The sequence below is a fragment of the Ictalurus punctatus genome, chromosome 7 (assembly GCF_001660625.3).
Source record: "Ictalurus punctatus breed USDA103 chromosome 7, Coco_2.0, whole genome shotgun sequence".
NCBI lineage: Eukaryota > Metazoa > Chordata > Actinopteri > Siluriformes > Ictaluridae > Ictalurus > Ictalurus punctatus.
In genome coordinates, this window is record NC_030422.2 from 19,471,859 (window position 1) to 19,486,050 (window position 14,192).

The 14,192-nt window shown below is 41.8% G+C and overlaps 1 protein-coding gene across 4 annotated transcripts in view; it reads left to right on the top strand.

Annotated features, from left to right (window-relative positions):
- Window positions 1-14,192, top strand: part of pcdh7b (protocadherin 7b) — a 168,337-nt gene that overhangs the window by 79,922 nt on the left and 74,223 nt on the right. For 2 of the 4 annotated variants that reach the window (XM_053681388.1, XM_053681389.1), the window contains exon 2: window positions 8,693-8,909. The exons of 1 other annotated variant lie outside the window; for it this stretch is intronic. In XM_053681388.1, coding sequence (XP_053537363.1) covers window positions 8,693-8,909 — 217 coding nt within the window. The remainder of the gene's footprint in view (window positions 1-8,692; window positions 8,910-14,192) is intronic. One more of the 4 variants, XM_017472325.3, reaches the window with a different exon arrangement.

Genomic DNA, 14,192 nt, shown 5'->3' on the forward strand with positions numbered 1-14,192 from the left:
CTGCCCTGGTATGACAAAGCTACGCAACGTCTTGTTCCTTTCACAGGGAACAGGGTTACATGCGTAACCCAGGCGTTCCCTTTCAAAGGGAACTCCACGTTGCATTTAGCATAACGCTATGGGAATGAGACTACCCACTCTGTCATACCGAGGGTACGGCTTGTTCAAAAAGACCCAAGGCCGAGGGTCACTGCAAGACAGTCGAGCCTGGGGTGGAATGACTATCCAGGCTGTAATATCGAATGAATGTGTGTGGTGTACACCACACTGCAGCAACACACACATCCTGTAAGGATACCCCTTTGGACAAAGCCAGCGAGGAGGTGACCCCCCTAGTGGAATGAGCCCTTATGTCCAGAGGCGTAGTGAGACTGCGTGCCTCATAAGCGATAGAGATTGCTTCCACTATCCAATTAGAAACTTCGAAACAGCATCACCTCTACTGTCGCCACCAAGGCAGACCAGCAGCTGCTCCGAATTATGCCACTGGCCGGAGCGGTGGACGTACGTACAGAGAGCCCTTACTGGACACAGCAGATGCATCCTCTCTTGTTCCACTGTGAGGAATGGAGGAGGGCGGAAAGCCTGCAACACCACAGGCTGGGCAGCAGATGAAGGCACTTTAGGAATTTAATCTGGCCTAGGATATAGGAAGGCCTTGGCTAATCCAGGGGCAAAGTCAAGGCAGGAAGGGGCAACAGGGAGAGCTTGTAGTACTCCTACTCACTTGAGACATGTCAGGGCCAGCAGAAGAGCTACCTTCAGAGTCAGAAGCTACTCACAGGCTGACCCTAAGGGCTCAAATGGGGCCCCTGATAGATCTTCCAGGACCACAGAAAGGTCCCAGAAAGGTATTCATGGCCTGAAGATGGGCCTCAGCTGCTTGACACCATGCATAAACCTTGAAGTTGGAGGATGTTGCCCCAAAGAGGCTCCATCAAGAGGGACATGGCTGGCCAAAATGGCGGCCACGTAAACCGTGATTGTAGAAGGAGCCAACCCCGCTGAGAAACATTGTTGTAAGAACTCCAAACTGTATCTATTGCGCAGTTCACTGGTTCTAGCTGACGTTCCTCATACCACAAGACAAAAAGTCGCCACTTGAGCACAATTTCCTCATGGATGGTGCTATAGCGTGAAACATGGTCTCTACAACCTCAGTTGTGAGACCAGAATCTATGAGCTGGTGCCCCTCAGGGGCAAGACCCACAGTTTCCATAGATCCGGCCAAGGGTGAAAAATTAGCCCAGGCTTGAGACAGTAGATCCCTGCAGATGGGAATCTCCCAAGGAGTGCCGTGTAGCAGGGATATTATCTATGAGATTCATATACAAGCTGGCCAAAAAGGTGCTACTAGCAGCAGACGTAGACGGTCTTGGTGGACTCTCCCTCCGCGATCGGGGGAAAAGCATATAGATGCAACCTCGGCCACATGTGCACCATGGCATCCAGCATCCATTCCACTCGGCTGAACCTCCGCCATATGGACTCCACCACTTGTGGATGGAGCCTCCAACCCCCGGGCCTCAGCCCTTGCCTTGACAGGATGTCTGCCCCCACATTCTGGCTGCCCAGAATGTACATTGCACTCACTGACAAGAACCTTCCCTCTGCCCAGAGAAGAATTAGCTACTCTCAGAGCTTTTGTGCTCGGCTGAAACAGTCTCATGTGCAATAGGCCCAATATTATGACGTTGGCTGCTGCTGCCATCAGGCCAAACAGTCTCTCTTGCTCAATGTTGATAAGGTTTGACCCTATGCTTGTTGGGGATAGAAACACCCTCATCATAATAGAATCCCATATAATCCCTAGAAAAGTCGTCCTCTGCACTGGAGAATGTAGACATTTCTTGAGGTTCAACCTGAGCCCCAAGCTCCTCATGTGGGCGGAAACAACATCTCGATGTTGAAGTGTTACTTCCCTGCCCCCGTGCTAGAATTAACCAGTCATCCAGGTAGTTTAGTACAAGGATGCCCTGGCGTCTCAAAGGAGCCAGAGCAGCATCCATGCACTTTGTGAAGGTGCTAGGGGATAAAGCTAGCCTGAAGAGAAGAACCCAATATTGGTATGTGTTGTCTCCAAACGCAAACCTCAGGAACTTCCTGTGACTAGGCAATATTCCTATGTAGAAATATGCACCTTTCAGATCTATCATCACAAACCAGTCCTCTAACTGAATCTTTAGCACAATAAGTTTGAGAATCAGCATCTTGAACCTGTATGTCGAAGAGTATGCTTAAGATGACGCAGATCTAAAATTGGCCGCATACTCCTCTATTTTTTGCGGACCAGGAAATGACGGCTGTAAAAACCTGCCTTCCTCAGGGAACGGGGTACATATTCTATGGCCCCTTTGTCCAAGAGGGATCTTACTTTCTACGCTAATGTTGGGCTCTGCTCTGTGCTGACAACTGTGGTGAGCAGACCTCTGAACTGGGGAGGTCTAGCTCTGAACTGGACCTGGTAACCCTTTTCTATAGTAGACAGAACCCATGGAGACATGTTTGGCAGTAGTTTCCACACTGCCAGATAGTTTTTTAGTGATGTTAACTTGTCCAAATTCTGTTGGAGGGAAAGCATCAGATTTTTGTTGCCTTGTGACAGCTTGCTGACCAGAGAAGACTGAAAACTTGGGTTGGCCTTGGCTAGGGGAGGCCCTACAGTCGCACTGGGGGCTATCTACCCTAATAACCTCATGTCCCCTGATATGTCCCTCCGTGGCGTGTCTGCTTGGTAGGCCTGCAACACTGCCATTGTATGCAGTGACCCACAACCAATGTTATGCCACATAAGCTTTGAGGTGGCCTTACATGGCTTGGAAGGCAAAGCTGCCTCCCCTAAATTACCTGCCGTCAATAGCAAGCATAGCTAAATAGCCGTGTTGCTCACTCCCCATGACGGCTGAGTAATTCGAAGTTGCGAGGTTATAAACACGGCTAGTGTATTGTTTTCCCCAGAAGACAGATATTTCATCATGTACTTCTGGAAAAAAGGGGAGTTTTCTGCGGTGTGAAAGTGATTTATTTTCACTGGAGAGGAGGTGCTCATCCAGCCTGCTACGAGCCACTTCCTCTGCTACGAGCCACTTCCTTGGGCCTGTCTATATTCAGCTTTTCAACTGCCCTAGTAATCACCACAAGCATCTCATTATATGCATGAGAGCGGCTCTCGGTTCCTGGTGCAATGGCACCCCCCTACTGGCTCCTCAGAGTCAGCAGCTCAGAGTTTGGCTTTCCATAGCGGAAGGAGAAGTTGCAACATGCTCCAAAGTCAGTCAGAGAGCCGGACCCAGAAGACAGAGCAAGAGATAGAGCTGTGCTCGTCTTCGGCTCCTCTTCCAGATCCATACGAGATCCCCAGGACCTGAGCCAGCTGGTTGCCTTGGCAGCGGCTGGCCCAGATCTGCGAGGCACTGAAACCCATCTCCCTTCGGCCGGGAAGAGAGCGAGTTGCGAGCGGAGATGCCTAATTGTAAAGCGTGCATAATGCTCACAGTCGGAACCCTCGAGGGCTGCTGTGGCATGCTTCACCCCTAAACACTTCACACAGAAAGTGTGTCCATCTCCCCCCATGTTGAAACGGGAGCAAGGCGTAACACACCTTCTGAATTCTCTTTCGCTCATTCTTTTTTTTTTTTTTAAAGGGATAGAAAAGTCCAGAGATTTTGAGAAAAGATAGAGAGGGAATAAAGCATCTTTTTGTTTCGTTACACAAACGACTGACATACAGTCTCACTGAAGATAATAAGGCTGATGGCGCGGTTCACAGGTGCCATATATATATCACGCAACGCGTGTAATTCCCACGTCACCTGATCACAGCAGGCCTATAAATAGGCATGATGTTACACAAGCTTCAGATGCTGGTTGCAAGGGTGCTCCCATAGCGTTATGTTAAATGTAACGTGGAGTTCCCTTTGAAAGAGAACTTCCTTTTTTATACTGAAGTCAGCTGGCTTTCTTTTTATACTCACCCATCTATTTGAACTGTGTGATGAGGTCAAGTTATTCCTGCATCAAAGTGATGAACTGTATGACAGACTCCATGACTTTATATGGCTTGCGAAAATGGCATAACTGGCTGAAGTTTTCACCACTCTCAACACATTGAATTTAGCCCTGCAAGGAAAAGCCATCGCCATCTTTACTGTCCAGGACAAACTCAAAGCTGCACACATCAAGATGGAATTGTGGTGTGCCTGTCTCAAACGTCAAGAATTTGATTGTTTCCCGATGCTCATGGATTTTCTCTTCACTGCTTAAAAGGAGCTGGATGACAATACAGTTGCAGCCTTCAAGGAACATCTCTTCACTCGCAATTGGGAAGATATTTCCCAGAATTGGATGTAGGCTTTGAGTGGATCAGAAATCCATTTGGGGACAAAATACACATTGAACATGTCAATTCCAAGCTTTCAGCAAGAGAGATTGACAGCCTTTTGGAAATTGCATCAGATGGAGAGCTGAAGATGACTTTTAGAGAGAAATCTTTGACAGACTTGAGGTCCACATCCAACCTGAGCATCCTGAGCTGGCTGACTCTGCTCTGAAACTGTTGATGCCGTTTCCAACTACAACTGTGAAGTTAGATTTTCCTTGTTTATTGGTCTGAAATCAAAACAGCGAAACCAGATCAATGATGCTGAGACTAAAACTCTCCAGTTTTGAACCAGACATTGACTCATTGATGTCTCAGCAAAAGCAGCTACATTCTTCCCATTGAGATGGCAACAGAAACAACACAACATGGGTTGTTAAACTGTCATTTAAAATTAGGCTAATTTGCAACAGGCTATAATGATAAATTGCATATTATTTTGGGTGAAATTATGGGCTAGGTGGTCCGTGATTTAAAAAAAAAAAATTGGTTAAGTGGTCCTTGGTGTGAAAATGTTTGAGAAACATTGATCTACAGTGTTGCATACAGTTGTACCTTTTCAAACAAACAAATAACAGATATTCAAAGAATAATTCTCTCTGTCCCTTCTGTCATACTGCCTTCTTTTGTAGAATGAATCACCTTTATTTTTCAGTCAGTGGTTGGTCTTCTTGTTGCTGATGAGTATGTGTGTTGGTGTTTTGCATATGGCTGCACGGTGACTTAGTGGTTAGCATGTCTTCCTCACACCTCCAAGGTTGAGGGTTTGATTCCTGCCGTGACCCTGAGTGTGAAGTTTGCATGTTCTCCCTGTGCTTCAGGGATTTCCTCCAGGTACTCTGGTTTCCTCCCCCTGTCCAAAGACATATATTGTAGGCTGATTGGCGTGTCCATAGTGTATGAATGTGTGTGTGATTGTGCCCTGGGATGGATTGTCACCCCGTCCCCTGTCTTGTGGCCCATGCCCCCTGGGATAAGCTCTAGGTTCCCCACGACCCAGTAAGGTTAAGCGGTACAGAAAATGGATGGATGTTTTGCGTATGAGAGAGTGAGAAAGCGAGAAAGAGAGAAGATGAAGGCGGGTGTAATTATTACAGTATTTTGATTCCTTTGTTAAGTGATGCTAAAATGGTGACAGATACACAGAGAGAGAGACAGAATGAGAGGGAGGGAGAGAAGGAGGTAGGGAGAGAGGAAATGAAATAAAAAGACAGAAGACAGCAGGACCACTTTTCATCTCTCTTCTTCCAACATGTGCAAGGGTCAGTAGTTTAATTATAAGGCTACAATGCTCATTAAAGCATCCAAATTAAATCTTCTTTCCGCAGATGAATCTCTCTCTATCTACAGTATCTCACAAAAGTAAGTACACCCCTCACATCTCTACTCAAAATAACTCAACACACAGCCATTAATGTTTAAACCACTGGCAACAAAAGTGAGTACACCCTTAAGTGTAAATGTCCAAATTGGGCCCAAAGTGTCAATATTTTGTGTGGCCACCATTATTTTCCAGCACTGCCTTAACCCTCTTGGGCATGGAGTTCATCAGAGCTTCACAATTTGCCACTGGAGTCCTCTTCCACTCCTCCATGACGACATCACATAGCTGGTGGATGTTAGAGACCTTGTGCTCCTCCACCTTCCATTTGAGGATACCCCAGAGATGCTCAATAGGGTTTAGGTCTGGAGGCATGCTTGGCCAGTCCATCGCCTTCACCCTCAGCTTCTTTAGCAAGGCAGTGATGGTCTTGGAGGTGTGTTTGCGGTCGTTTTGATGCTGGAATACTGCCCTGCGGCCCAGTCTCCGAAGGGAGGGGATCATGCTCTGCTTCAGTATGTCACAGTACATGTTGGCATTCATGGTTCCCTCAATGAACTGTAGCTCCCCAGTGCCGGCAGCACTCATGCAGCCCCAGACCAGGACACTCCCACCACCATGCTTGACACAGGCTTGACACCATCTGAACCAAATAAGTTTATCTTCGTCTCATTAGACCACAGGACATGGTTCCAGTAATCCATGTCCTTACTCTGCTTGTCTTCAGCAAACTGTTTGCGGGCTTTCTTGTGCATCATCTTTAGAAGAGGCTTCCTTCTGGGACGACAGCCATGCAGACCAATTTGACGCAGTGTGCAGCATATGGTCTGAGCACTGACAGGCTGACCCCCCACCCCTTCAACCTCTGCAGCAATGCTGGCAGCACTCACATATCTATTTCCCAAAGACAACCTCTGGATATGATGCTGAGCATGTGCTCTCAACTTCTTTGGTCGACCATGGCGAGGCCTGTTCTGAGTGGAACCTGTCCTGTTAAACCGCTGTATGGTCTTGGCCACCATGCTGCAGCTCAGTGTCAGGGTCTTGGCAATCTTCTTAGAGCCTAGGCCATCTTTATGTAGAGCAACAATTCTTTTTTTCAGATCCTCAGAGAGTTCTTTGCCATGAGGTGCCATGTTGAACTTCCAGTGACCAGTATGAGGGAGTGTGAGAGCGATGACACCAAATTTAACACACCTGCTCCCCATTCACACTTGAGACCTTGTAACACTAACAAGTCACATGACACCGGGGAGGGAAAATGGCTAATTGGGCCCAATTTGGACATTTTCACTTAGGGGTGTACTCACTTTTGTTGCCAGCAGTTTAGACATTAATGGCTGTGTGTTGCGTTATTTTGAGGGGACAGCAAATTTACACTGTTACACAAGCTGTACACTCACTACTTTACATTGTAGCAAAGTGTCATTTCTTCAGTGTTGTCACATGAAAAGATATAATCAATTATTTACAAAAATGTGAGGGGTGTACTCACTTTTGTGAGATACTGTATATTTCTCTCTCTGTATGTTTCTTCTCTGAATGGACTGACCATATAATACAAGTCTAAAATCCTCTCTCAGTCAGTCATTGTGAGTAAACCACATGGTGCCTCTGTGGAAGTCCTTGACTGCAGCCTACTACAACATCCACAAAGCATTATCACACTCGTCCTGCCCAGCCTGTCCACCTACTTACTTCTGCACTAATATTGTCAGAGATAGAATACCTGGTCTGTTTATCAAAGGTGAATGTCTTGTATTAGTTTATTGGAAAACTGAAAAAGATGGCCGTGTTTGTATTCTTCTTTACCACTTTACCAATGCATATATATGACTTATTTTAGTGGTAAGTTCTGTGGTGAATGGATATCTAAGGCTGTTGTTTTTGTTCAAATTACTTCTCTGTGGTTGTGGAGAGGAGTTGAAAGGATTGTGCATGCCCCACGCTACTCCATCTCATCATCTCTTTTCTTTACCGTATTTCTTCAGCCGAGGCAGCCTGCTGAGTTCTGAATGGATGGAACACAATTTGATAGTGGAGGCTAGTGACAGCAAAAAAAAAAAAAAAAAAGGACCATTTTGTAAAGCTCTCAGTCAAGCTGCTATTTTATCGGTTTATACATTGTCCTTATGTGTGTATGTGTGTGTGGGGTGGGTGTTTTTAACCGATGCACCTGCATGCATTTATTCCTGTGAGACCATGTTTCTGTATGTGTTTGCATGAATTTGAATATGTGTGTCTATACAAGTGTGTGTGTGTGTATGTGCTCATGAACATACCACTTGTTTTTTTGCCTCTAGCAATGTGTTCCATCCTATCTTTCCCCTGGGATCCTATCTACTCCCCCTGTCCTGTTTTGGTTATAAAGTAAACCACACAAGGAGACCTTAGCGTCCTTCAGACTTACCCAGCTATATTTAACGCCTCTACTCCAAGTGTGGCATGTCTACTTAATCCTGGGCGCTTTCAACTGATATTCCCAAGACCCTTACATGTGACAATTACTGCATAAGTCATTTATATTGTAGTTTTTTTTTTATTTTATTTTTTATCTCCCCTCTCTTTTTGCTACTTTAGTAAACTGGTCAACATTAATCTTCCTTCTACAGAACTCCCAAAGTGCAGTGCTGTGTCAGGAAACAGCCTAGATACTGCATTTAATTGTGTAATTATGTAGGCCAGAGGTTTCAGACTCAGGACCTGAAGGGCCAGTATGTGCACAGGTTTTCACTATGACTTTCTATTAAGCACAAATTTGGGGTTTTAATTACAGAGGCAAGAAATGTTCAAACAAAGCCCTTCCATTACTGTAGAAAGTTAAATAAAAAGAACTTGAGGTTGAAACCTATGTTTTATGATAAAATCTTTAAAATAAGTTGGGATCCAGCAAGACACCCCAGAATGCACCCTTCTTCTTTAAATGAAATTAACCTTCCTTGCATCTTGGAGCTCCTCAGTCCAGTGACTCGCAGCACTCTGTTCTCTTGTAGCCATTCCGCCGAGTGACGTTCTCGGTGGTGAGCCAGCCCCAGGACCCTCACCAGGGCTCTCTGCAGAGCTGCTACGACAGTGGCCTTGACGAATCGGAGACGCCGAGCAGCAAGAGCTCCACAGGCCCCCGGCTGGGAGCCCTCCCCCTCCCTGAGGATGCCTATGAGAGGACCACGCCGGATGGCAGTGTCGGTGAGGCAGAGCATATGGAAAATGGTAGGGGCAAACACAAAAAGATAAGCTAAATCCAAAATAAAAATAAGAGCTCAATCAGATTTTAGGTGACAAATGAGATCCCAACGAATGTGGCCAAACGTTCACACACCACCAGGAAAGATTGAACAATCTGAGGGAGGCCAGAGCTCTGGGGTAATAAAATAAGCATAAGGCTTGGAAAGCTAGTGGAAGTACAATACCTGAGCTCATATACAGTAAGTGCACAAACAGTCAATACAATCGGGCTTCATATGTCCATACTTGTGCCATTTTTCTTTTTTTTTTCTTTTTTTTTTTTTCGCTTATCACCGTATTTTGCTTGCAAGCTAAAACGTGTGCTAGCCTTGTCAGCTGTCATGTTAGTGTCTGTATATCATCAAGGTGTTAAAGTTTAGTGGAAATCTTTTTCAGCATGTTCTGACCTTTTTTAGCCTTTGATTCATTTATGTTTTCACTGAAACCTTAGACTAAGCTAAATAAATAAATGAACAAACAAATACAAATTCAATTCAAATCAATTTTAAGTGTCATTAACAATAGACATAGCAGCTTTACAGAGATCCAGATGTAGATTTCGATCTGTAATGAGCAAGCTAGAGGAGACAGTGGCAAGGAAAATCTTCCTGATAGGAACAAACCTTGAGAGGAACTAGACTCAAAACCAGACTATTTTGAGTGACAGGGGACAGTTAATAAATAAATACATATATAATAAATAAACTAACACAATGTTTATATATATATATATATATATATATATATATATATATATATATATATATATATATATATATATATATATATATTTAATCCATGATTGTGTCAAGCATGCTTAGTATAGTGGTCATAGTTATTATTTATTTCAAATATCCCCATTTAATAGAGACATACAGTAGGTACATTGTCTCTGAAGCAATTTGTTTTTTTTGAATCAGTGCTGAGTTTAGTTCAAGGCCTTCATAACAAGCCAAAATTGTATTACTCCGGTTTATAATGTTTTATATCACTTAACAACAGAACCTGATTTCTCATTGACTTTGCCTGCTAGCTCCTTTAATAAAAAATAAAAAATAAACACTCAGGCCAGTGACATTTCTGAGGTTGTCAATAAGACCACTGTTCTCAGTCTGGTATGCAGCAAAAGGTCTGTTTGCTAGAGCTATCCTGGTGACATCAGATACTTTCTTAGTAACACATCCTTTTTGTTTGAGGTTAGTCTACCATTTTCTATAGAATGCAGACTTCTTAGGTACTACATAAAGCATGACTATCTATATATTCATCAAAATGGAAAGAAAGTCTTAAGAAAGTATCAAAGGAAAGAAAGTCTTAAGTCTCCAAAGTCTTCACTGTCCTCAATAACTAACAAGTGAACTTTCAATCATTGATACCTAAAATAAGGTATTTTAGGCTTCTTTTTTATCTGAGTATCCAAAACGAAAGTTTTAGGGTCAACAATGTCAGTGTCAGTGTCTCCCAGTGGTGAGGAGTGTGCTGTTGGTGAAAAGAGGAGAATGTGATTTGTAACCATGCCATTTGGAGAACACTGGCCTAAATGTAGATTAAATGGTCTTGGCAGGGGAAAATTGTGTTAACCCTCTCTGTGTGTAAGATATCGAGATTTGTACTCTGGGCAGTTTTTAGACAAACACTCAGACAATAGCAGGCCAAACTAGCAGCAATTACAGTCCTCCTACAATTCAGGTTGGGCTTAAATTAATTGAGTGGAGGAGGATCAATGACAGGGTGGTAGATTAGAGCAAAATAGGAGAATGTGAAGAAAAAAAAGTGTGTATGTATATATATATATATATATATATATATATATATATATATATATATATATATATATATATATATATATATATATATACGTTTAACTTTAAAGCTCAAATATTAAACTCGTGCTAATAAACTGACTTGGACGTATTATGCAAAATTGACTTTTAAGGTAGTCCAGTTAATGTAACTGCTAAGTACATTATATCTGTTACATGATCTTACTGTTAAAATATATAGTTAGATTTTGTTCTGCTTGCTATTAATTAGTCATAACATAAAAACAGCACTGGCTTTCAAATCATCTTTCTTGCAAATATATATACAGACACATATGTTCTTCCATCTTCTCTCTTCCTGTTATCTCACCCTATTCTAATTCTGCCAGTCTCCATTTTCTATTTCTTTTATTGTATATGAATTTTCAAGGTTAGAAACAGGCAAACTGATGAATTACAATTCTAATAAACGAGAATCTGCTCACCCAGGTATACCCACGTTTTAGAAGAAAGTGGATGTGTTTGTATGTATGTGTAGTTCAGAAGAAAACCCTGTTGGAGAAGTGAGAATATGTGTGTGTGTGTGTGTGTGTTTGGGGGGCGTATGGGACAAACGCCAAAGCTAGATAGGAAAAGGAGCATGTGTAATTCAATACATAGCTAACAAAACAAGTCCAATTGTTTATGCATACAATGTCATTAGAAGCTGAACTTGATTTTTTTTTGTTAGTGCAGGGTACACACAGCATTATCACTCCCCTTCCTTGGCACACATGGTTTGAAATCATTTAAACCTGGAGTTTCAATAAGGTGTAGTTTGTAAGTGAGATAAAATGAGTTATTTTTCTAATGCAATTATCACCCATGTACCAAGCGCAGTATAAATCTATATAAATATAATGCAAACACGCTTATATTGAAACCGAGGCTACCTCGTCCTTTACAGAGCTTGCATGGATAATATGATTTTAAAAATATGCTAATACACGATAGCTATTTTTATTTCCTGATACACTGATTTAGCTATACTATTAATAAAACCATTTTAAATAACCTAATACCTGGAATGTGATTGCTTGCCTAACGACTTTCTATACATGTTCAGGATCAGGCGTAACATATTAATAATATTAAAATTATTTTAAAAAACAATAATTCTACCAATGAAGTTACTAAACTGATAAGCAGTACCAGTATGTGTAGTTGTCATTGTAAAATTCATACTCATCCCTATTTACTAGGCACACACTGTTAACACATGTCCACCCATTTCACGAGACCATTTGATCCTTTTAGGCTGGGTGCATGTGTAAATTCATATCTATAATAGGATATCATCGTAAAAAGGAAGTGTGACTTTTGTAGCCTTTATTCTCCTCTCAGATGGTTTCTAAGACAGTTGGTTTCTAAAAATCCAGTTTTATTCTATATTGCAATTTCCCAGGTTTTTTTTTCACTCCTTCTTTTTACAGATGATATCTCTGTGCTGCTAAAGATTCCATTTGCTGGGGTTTGATTCACTTTAGTTCAGGAGTACATAGTTGAATGAGGATCGATGCAGTTTTTTTAGACCACATAAATCTGATCCTGTAATGTTTCCTAACAAGAATGACCCTTACTAATTTAAAATTTGACTAAAGTCTCATTGCAAAATGGGGGGAACAGTGGCTTACTGGTTAGCACGTTTGCTTATCACCTCCGGTTTCGCCCTGTGTGCACGGATTTTGCATGTTCTCCCTGTGCTTTGGGGGTTTCCTCTGGGTACTCCAGTTTACCCTGACAATCCGAAGACATGCGCTGATTGTCATTTCCAAATTGTCCGTAGTGTGTGAATCGGTGTGTGTGTGATTGTGCCCTGTGGTGGGTTGGCACCCCGTTCAGGGTGTCCCCTGCCTTGTGCCCCGAATTCCCAGGGATAGGCTCCAGGCTCCCCCACAACTCTGTACAGGATAAGCGATAAAGAAAATGGATGAATAGATGACAGTAAAATTAGCATATACCAAAATCTCTAAGGAGCGCATGAACATTTGAGCCTGCCATCTTAACATCCAGAAAAATACTTGATCTGCAGTCAAATATACAAAAATAATATAGTAAGTACAGCAAGTATAATATAAACAGTAACAATATTCACAAATTTACATGCAGTAACCTTGAACTAAAAAATACTGTAGGTAACAGGAATAGTGTAAACAGGGGATTTATAACTGTGAATTAGAAATCTTTATTATGTGCATTTGCGTATAAGATCTAAACACAAGAGCTGACCTGAGATGTTTTGGACAGACAAGTTATTCAGGCTTTTAAACACTAAAACATATTTTATTAATTTTCATGAAGTTTATGATTTTCATAAATTTAATTACTTTCCTAACGTGTTTTTTTTTTTTTTCTTTTTTCTTTTTTCATAAGCATTTGGTTATTTCCACATGATATAAACTCAAACATATTTCTAAATAAAGTTTGAATTAAACCTGACTTCTGTTTAATCCAACCTAACCGAGTTCTAAAATAAATGAAAACCTTACGATATGTAAAAATCACTTAACTACAGGTGCAAAATTGTTGATTTTTCTACACAATTATGAATTATTTAAGTGCACCTATTATGGTTTTACAGATATTACCTTTCATGTAGTGAGTTATGTAGCTGTTTGGGAATGTAAAACCATCTGCAAAGTTTGAAAAATCAAAGTGGACAACAAATGGGATTATTGACTCCCAAATGAAAGAACCGATTCTGAACAGCTGAAACGAGTCGTTAGTAATTCCAGACTTACTTCCTGTACAAACCTATGTTGGTTTGTAACAAAAACCAGCCTCTGGTCTTCATCGGCTGCTCGTGAACAGATAGAGGTGAAACTAGTTGACACACGCTGACAGCGGTAGACCAAGCACAACAGACTGGGACATCTGACCAATCAGAGAAGAGTATGCTCTCTGAAAGGAGGAGTTTAGAAGGAGTCCTTTAGAATGAATCATTGAACTAGTCGTTTGTGACACTGGGAGAAAAAAGGTAATGCTGCGATTTAAATTATGAGCACATTAAATTGTTTTTTTTTGACCTTGGATGCATGTAAAACTATTGTATGAGACTTTTAAAACAACATTAGGCATGTTTCAAAACCATAATAGGTGCGCTTTAAAAAAAATACAAAGCACGCTTATATAAAATTAATTCTCCCCCTCTCCATGTTTTATTTCTTTTTTGTCATTCTTGGACAGCTCTTTCTCTCCTGGGATCGTCCTCAGAGCTTGGATTGCCTGTTGAATGCTTTCCTTTTATTGGCTCACGATATGCATAATCTGCATAAATTAGGGAATGCTTTATGTAAATCAGATGTATACTAGGGTAAAATGGGTTGTTGGATGTACATGATATTCCATACGAGATTATTTAAGTAAAGGACTAGTGGGCAGGAGCTTGATTTCATGCAGTTAAAGCTGATTCATCATTTGCACTCAAAGTATTTTGACACTATTCTTAAATGACAAGTAAAAAATA